Source organism: Podarcis melisellensis (genome assembly GCF_964234715.1).
Source record: "Podarcis melisellensis genome assembly, chromosome: 5".
NCBI classification, from domain to species: Eukaryota; Metazoa; Chordata; class Lepidosauria; order Squamata; family Lacertidae; genus Podarcis; species Podarcis melisellensis.
Genome location: NC_138537.1, coordinates 38,355,064 through 38,367,156, shown reverse-complemented (window position 1 = coordinate 38,367,156; position 12,093 = coordinate 38,355,064). Strand labels below are relative to the sequence as shown.

The following is a 12,093-nucleotide window of genomic DNA, read 5'->3' as shown; positions in this document are numbered from 1 at the left end:
ACCAGAGCAGTGCACAGAAAAGCTGTTAACCTTCCCGCCAGAGCGGTACCTATTTATCTACTTGCACTTTGACGTGCTTTCGAACTGCTAGGTTGGGAGCAGCAGGGACCGAGCAATGGGAGCGCACCCCGTCACATGGATTCGAACCGCCGACCTTCTGATCGGCAAGTCCTAGACTCTGTGGTTTAACCCACAGCGCCACCCGCATCCCTTAGTACATGAGTAGACAAGCCTAAAAAGCCTAGAACACAATTTTTTTGTGGTGACTCATTTACCAGAAGTAATGTATTTAGCGTTAACTCTGGAAGTGTATTCTGACCAAACTAAGTCTCCTAGAGCAAAATATACAACACATTAGAGGGCTTTGAAATCTTGTGTTCCAGGCTTTTAAGATTCATCTACCCATGTACTATCTGCAACCAAAGGGGATCATTGGTTGCCAGATGTGAAATATATTGGCAGTATTATTTTCAGCTCTCCTACCTCTCTATAAAGTACAGTTCAGCCTTCCCCACCCCATCAATTAGGCTTGCAAGGTTTGAGATAGGGCCCCCTGGATCTCTGGACGCTCATAAAATGTATCCTCTCCCCCACATCTGGGGCCCTGTGCAATCCTAAGTACCCCAACACACCAGAGATAGAAACAGATTAGATTGTAAATACACACAGCGGCACATTATATGCAGCAGGAATACACTGAGCTCTGTTTGAAGCTTTTCACATAACAGATATATAACAGATATATCTAAAGAAGCCTTCCCCAGCCTGGTGCCCTCCAGATGCAACTAGAAGTCAGGGAGTTGTAGTCCAGGTAGGAGAAGGCTAATCTAAAAGTATACAGAGGAACTGCAAAATGACATATAGTGCTAATATAGAAATAGAAAGCTCCCTCTCCACCCCACCACCCCGAAGCAGAGGCGCAGGAGAACATGCCACACAGGAAAAGGCAGAGGTGCACTTTTCACACACATTGAAAGCAGAGGCGCATACTGGACTATAAGCTTATGTGGGGTGGCAGCAGTGACACCTAAATAGGAAATGCAGCTAAAGCTCTTCAGGGTGGAATCTACAAACATATTTAAAAAACATTCTGAAAATACTTCTTCTTTTTAAGTGTTTTTAAAAATATATTGAATTTTCCATAGGGCTCACCATCGCCATCTAGTGCCACATTGTATATTGCACTTAAAACACACTTTAAACGCTTTATTTGCAGCTGTATAGTTGAGTCCCAGGAGTTTACACTGCAACGGAGGATGGCATGCTCAGCACAAGCTGCCCTTCCTGTGGCACAATGGGTCAATGGGTCCGGCTGCTAAGCAGAAGGTAGGTGGTTCAAGGCCACACAGCGATGGCTGTGGGCAGCATTCCTGCATTGCAGAGGGTTGGACTAGATGAGGCTCAGAGGATGAAGATGATGTGAGAATTCAGACATTGGTTCACTATTCTGACATTTTTCTGTATGTTTAAGTCCTCTCAACACTGACTCCCTAAGCATACAGAAGAGGTACTGAGGTTTTCTGATTTTTGTAGAATACTGATTAAAATTGCAAGTCATAACTTTGATCCTATTTCTTTTGGGGAGGGTCAGTTTAAGCAGAAGCAAACATGCAAGGCAACATGTAAACACCACATGTGATAGCTAGAGTATGGAAAGCAAGTCTTACTTGGTTCAGAGTGTCTTGTTTCTGAGGAAAGGAAGAGCGGAAAAAAGACAAAGCAAAGTTCAGTGAAGAAGGACCGAAGAGCAGGAGGAACAGAAGCAGCTATTCTGCTGGACAAAGGCAAACCAGATTTTCAGGATGGTATGTGCTACAGTCCTTCCCACGACTGTATTATTTCAGAACACACTTGGGGGAAATCCGTCATTTTTAAAAACCTTGCATTTTAAAAGCATGCCCTTGTCAAAATTTCCCAGCAGATGGAACTGTTTACATGCTAGAGAAAAGGCTTGGGAAAACTTTATCCCTGAAATGTAAATTTTTGACATAAGAGAACAGGCAGATTTTTGGCAAGAGCTATTTAAAGAATTAAATGAAAGATTGCGTCATTTAGTTATTATTTTTATTTCTTGTCCTTGTATTTGGAACTTCCTCTAAGAAGTACAGGGCGGTTATCACAAATTTGGCATTTTATTCTCACAACAATCCTGTGAGGTCGGTTGGGCTAAGTGAACACAATGCCCAAGGTCATTTACAACGTAATCTTGTGTGTTTACTCAGAAAGACGTTCCATTGTGTTCAGAGGGGCTCATTTCCAGCAAAGCATCTTGAGGACTGCAGCCTAAGGGAACTTAACAGGCCAGAACTTTATGGTTTAAATCCCTCTGGGTCCAATTCTACACCGTGCAATAACAGATGCTGAAGATACTGAAAAAATGCATTCTTGGTAATGTTACCTTCAATACGGGATATAACACCTATGCTTTTAATCATGATGGCTGCTATAATGTTGCTGCATTGAGGGCTTCTATCGGGCATCTGGTTGGCCACTGTAGAGTATATGAGCTTTTGGTCTGAACCAGCAGGACTCCTCTTGTGTTCTTATGGCTAGATGAAATGCTCAATACAAATCTGTAGCTACTGTGCAGGGTGTGTATATCCCACACCCTACTGAACCCTAAGACCAGGGATAGGCAACAAGATGCTTGGGATGACAACGCCACTCACCACAGCCATCCCATTGGTTATGGGAGGGCTAATAATATTTATTTATTTATTATTTATACCATTATTAAAAACACGATAAAACATCAAACATTAAAAACTTCCCTAAACAGGGTTGCCTTCATATGTCTTCTAAAAGTTAGATAGTTGTTTATTTCCTTGACATCTGATGGGAAGGCGTTCCACAGGGCAGGTGCCACTACCAAGAAGGCCCTCTGCCTGGTTCCCTGTAGCTTCACTTCTCGCAGTGAGGGAACCGCCAGAAGGTGAGGAACCGGACCTAGGTGTCCGGGCTGAACGATGGGGGTGGAGATGCTCCTTCAGGTATACTGGGCTGAGGCCATTTAGGGAGCTATAGTCCTCAACATCTGGAAAGTATCATATTGGCCACCCCTGCCTTAGACTCTCCTTCCTGACCCCTTCTCAGACAGGCTGACTCAGATGGAGAGAAAGGGAATGGCAATCACACACGAGTCATGCCTACCTTTCTTCTCATCTCTAGACTTGCTCTAAAAGAAGGTTAGACTGTAGGCATCCAATCAGGTGGATTAGTCTATATTCTGCTTGGCCTTTGTCATCAAGTGATTTCCTTTTACAGTGGTACCTCAGGTTGTGAACGGGATCCATTCCGGAGCCCCGTTCGCAACCTGAATAGAACGCAACTCGCGTCTACGCATGCGTGGGTCACGATTCGCTGCTTCTGCGCATGACATCATTTTGCGCATCTGCGCATATGTGAGCGGCAAAACCTGGAAGTAACCCTTTCCAGTACTTCCAGATCGCCGTGGGACGCAACCTGAAAATGCGCGACCTGAAGCGGACATAACAAGAGTTATGACTGTAGTATTCTAGCTCCAAAGTAGTTATACTTGTATTAGTAGGTTGCTCTGTTGCTTGGTTTTTAATCTGGTTTTAAACTTTTTTTATCTTCTAAGTCATCTCAAAAGCCTTTGGGTGGAAAACTGACCAATAAATACAAACCTGGTAGATTTTTTTTTATTTTGGAAGCATAGTGCCAGACCTGAGCACATCAACATTTAAGGTTCTTTAAAGAAAAAAAAGTGGACAGCCCACCTGAAATGTGGGAGAAAGGGAGGAGCAAACGGTTTAAAGGTACTTAATAAATTTATCTGGAAGCTGTTATACGTGTCATTAGAGGACTTATGGTTGAGAGGCGAGGAGGAGGCAGGTTCACTGTTAGAGCCGAAAAGCTCCCGCCCACTCTTGCTTCCAGACACATCTGTACAGATCCTTGATTTCTGCTCACAGCGATTGCTACGTTGCCATCGCTACAGGCAAGCGGCTGTCTGAGGAAATGACGGGATATCCCCTCAAAGAGCAGGAAATAACAATTCCACCCTGGCTTTTCCCAAGTCAGGTAGGAAGCGGGCTGGCTGCAGTGGTATAATTTGGAGCAGGGGGTTATCGCAACAACCCCCTCTCCCTATGTTATTACTGCAGGGATAAAGTAGTAGGAGTACCATTAAACAAATAAAAGCTAAACGGCACAAAAGGACTGTAGGAAAATACCCCCCAACCCCCAACCCCACCCGCTCCTTTATGGGCAGCTTCCTCCGCAGCCTCTGCTGGAAAGCAGCTCTGTTCTTTAAAGCAGTTTTAAAGGCAATTAGTCATTAAACCCAATGGCAAATGCATTAATTTCTCAGAGCGGGTAATAATGAATTATACCTACATTGGGGGCTTTGTGCAGTGGAAATAATCACAGTAATATCTCCTGCCATGGGGCACAAACCACAGCAATGTGCTCTCAGTAGAAAGCGGTGCGGCCCACTTACGGCCACCCACAACACAGCACTTGCCCTGTTCCCTCCTAAGTGCCTAGCAAGCACTCTTCCTAAGAGGGAGCACAATTGCAATTCCTGCCATTTCTTTTGTTGGCTTGTCCTCGTAATTACTTTGCATGTCAAGAATTCCCTCACAAGCTCTTTGTGCCCGTTTCTTATTTAATTTCATTTGATATTCTAAGGTTTTGGAGCCTTTTGTGTTCTTCTTGAATAGCACCGCAGCTATTTCCTTCTCTTAGCATGGAAGTGGGGGCAACCCACTTTTATTGTTCTTACTAATCTGCTTTTCCTAGGAGAGAGAACATAGGCCTTCAGATCTGTTGCTCTTTGGAAACGTTTCTCCACTTCTCTAAAAAATATGTATCAGAAAAGGCACTATCCTAATTTCTCCTTAAAATACGGAGGAATCACCCCCAGAGAATCTGAGGAACAACACTTTCAACATGGGGGCAAATGCAGTGAGGATTGCTCAACTTGTTCAAAGTTAGTTTTAAGTGGGTGGAAAGGGAAAGTAGTAATGTTACCCACTTTAAGCCAACGAAAACACACAAGTGTGCATACTTTATGTTCCCCCCAAGTTAGAGAATTCTAATTTCAGATTAGAAAATCAAAATACTTATGTGCAGCTATATTCATTCATGCTGGTACCTTTGTTCATAAACAATGAAATTGCAAATTCTTAGAAACTGATGATACAGGCAACTCCCAGTTACTGTTATTCCATTTCTCTTTTTACACTATCAGAATGCATCTTCAGATGTTAAAAAAAATAAATCCATATTTAGGACAATGCCTTTATTACATCAATCAAAATGCCATGAGCATGTGAGTTTTCCAGAACTCTAACATTGGGCTAGATAGTAAACAGAGTAAGGGATGGATGGATGCGGAAAAGGCTAGCCCTTGGTGAAGCGACACAATCTACATCTGGTCACGGTCTCAAAACAGAATGTGGAAGGAGACAGCCAATGAAGCTTGGTTACATTCTATGCAGGCTTCAGGTTGCACCTAGAGCTGCTGGGAAGTAGGTACAGGCAATGACTGCCCTAAGTGCAATGGGACATTTATTATGGCATAAGCTCACAGTCCATTTTATCAGAGGCATGAAGTATAATCCTGAACTGGCAAGAATATATATATGCATATGGGGAATGTAGAAGAATCAGCTCAGGGGAAAATGAAATGCAAAACCAATAGAAACAAACATGACTACCCTTCTGGAAATGGTGATGTGAGAATATATTTGCACCTTTATTTTTTTCAATTACTTTTTTATTTACAAATTTAACAAAGAAAAGGAGAGAGAGAGAAAGAGAGAGAGAACTAATATATAAAATAATATATAAGTAATACTATTAATAACAGTAAATCAACACCTGCCTTTTTAAACATCTTGCCTGAGAAAGAGTTGTGCATTGCTCAAAATTTCACGTGGTTGATCCTAACAAATGGCATTATTTCACCAAAGGTGTGCATTTTGTTCAAATGGACCAACAAGACTACTGGTGTTGATTCGATATAGAATTTAGGAATACGTTTACAGCAAGCTTTCTTACCTGTTCTGGATTATATTTTGCTAGGACACCGTCTCCATGGAACTCTTCCAAAACATCTTTCAGTTTCTTTGTGGAATCTAGAAGGAGAAAGTTAATGCCAATACCATGAATATTATTAATTACATAGAAGTCTGACGAAGTCACCTGTTTCTTCAGAAGGTCATTGCAGTTTGCCAAGCTTAGGAATGATTATATACAACCAAGCCGACACCTTGGGCAAAATGATGTTGTAAAAGTCATGGCGGGCTCTAAAATTTCATGAAAATCCATCCTGCTTTATTTTGAAATTATTAATGAACCTGCAATGAGTAGAGTGCCTTAAACGTTATAGTTACAACACCCCAGATGTTTCCTTTGAAGCAGAAGATATATCAGAGTTGCAATGTCAAATATTTGACCCTAGTATTGTGTAGGGAACACACACCATCTCAGGTTCTCAACCAGGGCCCAGACAAACCCTCAGCTCTCCCACAAAAGTCTCACAACAAGGAGAGTTCCTGAAAACAGCAGACATCACCCTAGCCTCACTTTAGACTTGCTTTTTATGGGCAGGCCCAAGGTGGTTGGTACTATGTCCCATTCAGCTGCACTATCCACATCAAATTCCAGGTATAGCAGGTTTGCTGAATTTCCCAGGGGGTCCCAAAGGTTGAGAAAAGGGTCTCCTTCCACTCACAGCTTTCTTCACCCTCTGTCCTCTCCTCCATCTTCTCGGATGCTGACTGCTACTGCAACACATGCACGCATCACAGCCAAGATGGTCTCTGTCCTCTTCAGCAGCTTTTGTAGCTGGTGTCAGTCAGGGCCCCACCCTCCCAGGCCAGGTGGGAAAAGGCCTGCAAGGCAGGGAGCAGGACTTCCAGGACTCACAGCCAAGATGGTCTTGCAAGCTTCACATAGGTAACCTGGTTGGGGTGGATGCTTAATGAGAGAGCCCTCTGGTAGGGTTTTTATTAGGCATGGCTTCTTCCATACCCCATTCCCAACAGCTGTACATCCTAAGGTGCACCAGGGGAATATATACACATACAGGAAAATGAACATGAGATTAAGGGTCTCAGAGCAGCTGTTTTAGGGTGGGTTAATCTTTCCCAAGATAGTGCCATCCACGCAGCAGCGGATCTGCAGCACACAAAGCCCTGTTTGGGACACCATTTCCTCACCACACCACTCCTCACTGCTATTGCTATTCTTCTTTCTTCTTCTTTGCCGATCACTCATAGCCGAGTAAACTTGTCTTTCATGAACACAGTCTGAACAGTGAATCTGTAAGTGATTGTGGAGGCCAATTCTGGCTCCACACATCCTTCCACAGTGGGGACATAGGTTTCTGGGTGGGAGTTGATCAAGGTGAGGGTTTGCCAAATGTGCCTTCATCTTAGCACTTGTCTCCCTTTCGTCCTAAGTTTGAGCGTCTGCAAAGTGTTTCCTAATTCCCCCCCTTCTTTCCCCTTCTTTTCTTCCTAATCTAATACTAATGTCTCACAACAAATGAAACTGATCTGTGGAAAACACAACTTGAAAAAAGAGACAATGCAAGTATTTTTGTAATCTAATAAATCTTTAATAAAAATTTATTTTTTAAAAATAAAAACAACACCCCCCCCATATATTTTAAGCATATTTAAAGCACATCTCCCTCCTGGGATCTGTAATTTATCTTTCACAGAACTAGAATTCCCAGCACCCATAACATAGCGGAGCTCTCAGAATTCTCAAGCGTGGGGAGATGTGATATAAATGTATGGCATGTATGGAGCCTAAATGCCCTTTCCATCCATTTCAAAACTTGTGTGCACAAATTAACTGTTCACTGGCACTTCCGGGTTGGCGCCTCCAGCAATAGCTGAATTCCTCTGATCGGGAGGAATTTGCTTCGTGGAAATTAGGGTCTGGCCGCCATGGCGAAGGCGGGGATCCACTAAAAATCACAGGCGGGAGAAGCCTGTGAACGTGGGATTTGGCTGGCACCTTTTGTGCCTCTCCTACTCACAGGGAAACCCGGTTTCAGGGATCCGGAGCGACGTGGTGCTTCGAATTGACTGCTTCTTTCACGGAGTGAAGCCGCATTGCTGTTGCCAGAGAGCGCTGACTTTTTCCTATGGACAATTTGATCTTAAAACAACTACCCGTGAGTAGAACGGAAAATTGAATTTTTAAACGTCTTAATTTGGCACCGAAACGGGGAGGTTTCAAACAGGAAGTCCACCTTCCCCTTTTGTAAATAGACTGAAGCAAAGAGGCTGCAAGCTAAAGTCTTGGAAAGTCCTCTTTAAAGGGTTAAACTTCCATCGGCTAAAATCATTAAACCCCCCATGGAGGCAGGAGAAGAGGGGGGAAATTTTGGACCGCGTAAGCCTGCAGGAGAGAGAGTGAAGAAAGTTAAATTACCACCGCTCTGAACCTGGAAACGGGCTGCTAGTAAGTCTGACATTTTGGGAAAGTTCATTGACTGTGAATAAAACGTTTGTTGACAGATAGTTAAATAAGAGAAATAAATTGTTTTCATTGTTTCCTTCTGCGTTTAAAAAGGAGTAAAAGTAACTGAAAATTGAAACTAATTTTATCGCTTGAACCGTGCTTAAAAGGATTGATACAAATAGAAATTGTTTCCTTCTAGAGGGAGCCTTTGAAACTGTTACAAGAGTTGAGCTGGGGGAATCTCCAGCTGCAAGATAAAAAATTGTGAGAACCAGGGATTGACCTTGGATCGGTAAGAATGTCGACAGAAGAAGCCTTAGTGATTACATTATGCAAGATAAGTGATTCATTGGGACAGCTCCATAAGAAGACGGATGTGATGCCTATCAAAATTGATAACTTGGGACAAAAAGTGACTAATTTGGGACAAAAAGTGAACATCTATACAGAAACTATTCAGGAATCGATACAGGAATCTACTTTGACATGGCAAATTGTGGAGAAGGCGAGGGAGAAAGTTGTTGTTGTTGTTGAACCTAAAGTAATACAAGTGGAGAGGGAGAGAGCCCCAGCCTTACAGAGGCATTTTGATGAATATAAGCTGTTGCCTTCTATGACTGAATTTAGAGAAAGTCAGATTTTGAGGATTGGAGCCCTGCTTGGACTGGAGAAGGAAAGTTGGATAGATCCCCCCATGCAGGGATGTACTGACCTTTGGGACCTGGACTTGGGTCAGGAGAAGATTGGAGTTGTGGGGACCTTCAGATTTGGAGGGATTTTGAAACACGTCCTGAAATATCTTTTGGATTTTAGTTTTAACTACGGAGATTTGGCTGACCTGTCGAGAAGGAATAAAAACATTGCTAAGTCGGAGCTTCCCCGAGATCTACTCTTCAGCATCAAAGGAAGGAAATTAAGAACAAGATCAGCAGAAGACAAAGTAAAGTGCATGTCTAAATATGAAGAAGATCTGCAGAAGGGACTTGGAAAAGAGTTAAGAGCCTCGGACAGAAGATCACCAGGTTGATGGACCATATGGAATTGACGGAAAGGACTGGCAGAATCCGAGACCAGGGAGAAGAGATGGTGGAAGAAGATTGGAAAAAGTTTAAAGTTTATTTATAGAAATACTGTAAAATTAATGAGTGTTAGAAAAATGTTGGAATGAAATTATATGGCTTTAGTAGAAATGTTATAAGGAGTTAAGCACAACTAAGTATTATAGTATTAATGGAAAATAAGGTTAAAATAAGTTAAGAAAATTATATGACAGAAAATAGAGAAAGATGGAAAGGAATTGCTGAAACAATTAACAGAAGTGGAATACAAAAAGGGAGGTGAGAGGAGGTCGATGAAACGAGGGAATGAAAGATAGGGCATTGAAATGGTATGATGTATGTTTTTAAATTGTTTTTGCTTTGTTTTGTTTAGTCTAATGTGTTAATGTTGCATTCTGTATTGTTTATATATTGTATTGTATTGTATTTTCTTTCTTTTGCTTCTTCTTTTTTTCTCTCTTCTTTTTTGTAAGGTTTAAAAGTAATAAATATTATTTTTTTAAAAAATAACTGTTCACTGGCATGCTGGATTTTCCTCCTTCAGTGACTGGAAACTTGCATCTGTCATGGGATAGAAGCATTTTCACTGTAGCACTTCCTGTCTGAACCACTGAGTGATGTGACTTGAAAGCAGCTTAGCTCCCCATGCTCTCCCGGTGCAAAGAACAGCATTAATTTAGCAGGTTGTGATCGCTATCATCCATTATTTCTGCCACTAAAATATTTGAGAAGGGTTCTTTCGTAAGAAGTCGTGATGGAAGCCAGTTTCTTTTTTTAATCTCCCTTCCTGGGGTCTCAGAGCTCCAGGAGGTGAAACATCCCAGCAGGCTCACAGCTCAGCTGCCCTGGATTAGGAAATCAGCCCCAGAGGATCAACATCGACTGAAATACCAGAGGAAAATGCTTAAAAGAAGGGAATCTGCTTTCAGATGCCTAAAAAAGGCTACTAAAAATAAACTAAGGGGACTGCTCATATCAAACGCTCAAGATCCCATCTCTTAAAGTGGTCATGAATATCAGAGTGTTTGGGCTAGAGTCTCAGAAGGATTACATTTGGAGCAATAAGGTCAGTGGGAAGAAATTGTTCTGTGCATCCTTATTCACCAGGCTTCCAATGTGGAAGTATATCCACCAACCACAAACAGAGAACCACAAACAGCGTGTGTGCACACGCTGAAGGGCTGCCTCTTTAGTTCTGGCCCCATTGACTTAGACTTTGACTAGTCCGTATTGAGACTAACATTCCTCCTTCCCCCACAAATTGCACTGCCAGCCCATTTGGATGTGGAGCTGCCCCTTAATCTGTTCTCTAGGTGTTCTCTCTTCTCCCACTTCAACCGATGAGGGCCATGTGGTCATTCACATTATAAGAACAGAAGAAAAGTCCTGCAGACTTAGCCCAGCAGACACCAGGCAGGCACCTGGCTGAGCTGCATGTTTTCCATAGGTGTATAGATTCATAGCTGTATAGATTCATACTTGGCAAGTGGTGCGTTCATGTGCTGAGACACAGATGCAGCATTTTATCATTGGACCACTTCACCCCAAGCACACTTTAAGCATGTTTGTTAGCCCGGATAGGAAAAAATACATTAAAAAGGGTAATGTGAATGGATCCGCAGGCACAAACAATTTTTAGAAAGCCTTCTCGTTTCCTCCATGATAGAAATCTGCTTGAGAAGGCATTGGAAAAACTATCCTTTAGGTCTGGTGGTGGAATGCAAGGGATGAGGCTTTGGTGGGAAAGTGCAAAAATTATGCTGTGAAAACAAAACGAGACATGGTTTTTGAGACCTGGGGTGGGCTTCACATAATCAACGTCATCAGTAATGAGGGTTTCCCCTCTCTCCTCCCCCCTTTACCCTCCCAATTGCCTCAGGGTGTTGGGAGAACCCCCAGAATAGCACATGGGGAGAGCAAAGGGGGGTCATGCTGCCCAGCAAGCTGATATGCTTTCACAGACAGAGCAATTGCAACAGCGCAGCACTGAATTCCACCCTAAAGGTAAAGGTAAAAGTACTCCTGACCGTTAGGTCCAGTCGTGGACGACTCTGGGGTTGCATGCTCATCTGGCTCTATAGGCCGAGGGAGCTGGCATTTGTCTGCAGACAGTTTTTCCGGGTCACGTGGCTAGCATGACTAAGCCGCTTCTGGTAAACCAGAGCAGCAAATGGAAACGCCATTTATCTTCCCACCAGAGTACCTATTTATCTACTGTGCTTTCGAACTGCTAGGCTGGCAGGAGCAGGGACCAAGCAATGGGAGCTCACCCCATCATGGGGATATGAATCGCTGACTTTCTGATCGGCAAGCCCTAGGCTCAGTGGTTTGACCCACAGCGCCCGCGTTCCTTCGAATTCCACCCTGGGTGTTTGGTATTTCCAAATACAGAGTTGAGCCCTCTTACATACGTGTCCCCATGAAAACTGACACATTTCACGGTAGCATCGCAGAGCCCTACCACACAGGAGTATCAAAATGTTATCTTAGGCCTTTGCAGCAGGAACACTTCTCTTCCAGAGGCCAGATCTTTGCGGAAGAGAAAACCCGAGAGAGCGCACCAAGTTATTGACCTGCATACACTAGC

General features: G+C 43.1%; 1 protein-coding gene across 1 annotated transcript in view; it reads right to left on the bottom strand.

Moving 5' to 3' along the window:
* The window catches only part of DGKG (diacylglycerol kinase gamma), a 110,810-nt gene that overhangs the window by 74,091 nt on the left and 24,626 nt on the right, over positions 1 to 12,093 (bottom strand). Inside the window, 2 exon segments of the mRNA XM_081910365.1 lie at positions 1,668 to 1,688; positions 6,028 to 6,104. Of these exon segments, the coding sequence (XP_081766491.1) occupies positions 1,668 to 1,688; positions 6,028 to 6,104 (98 nt within the window).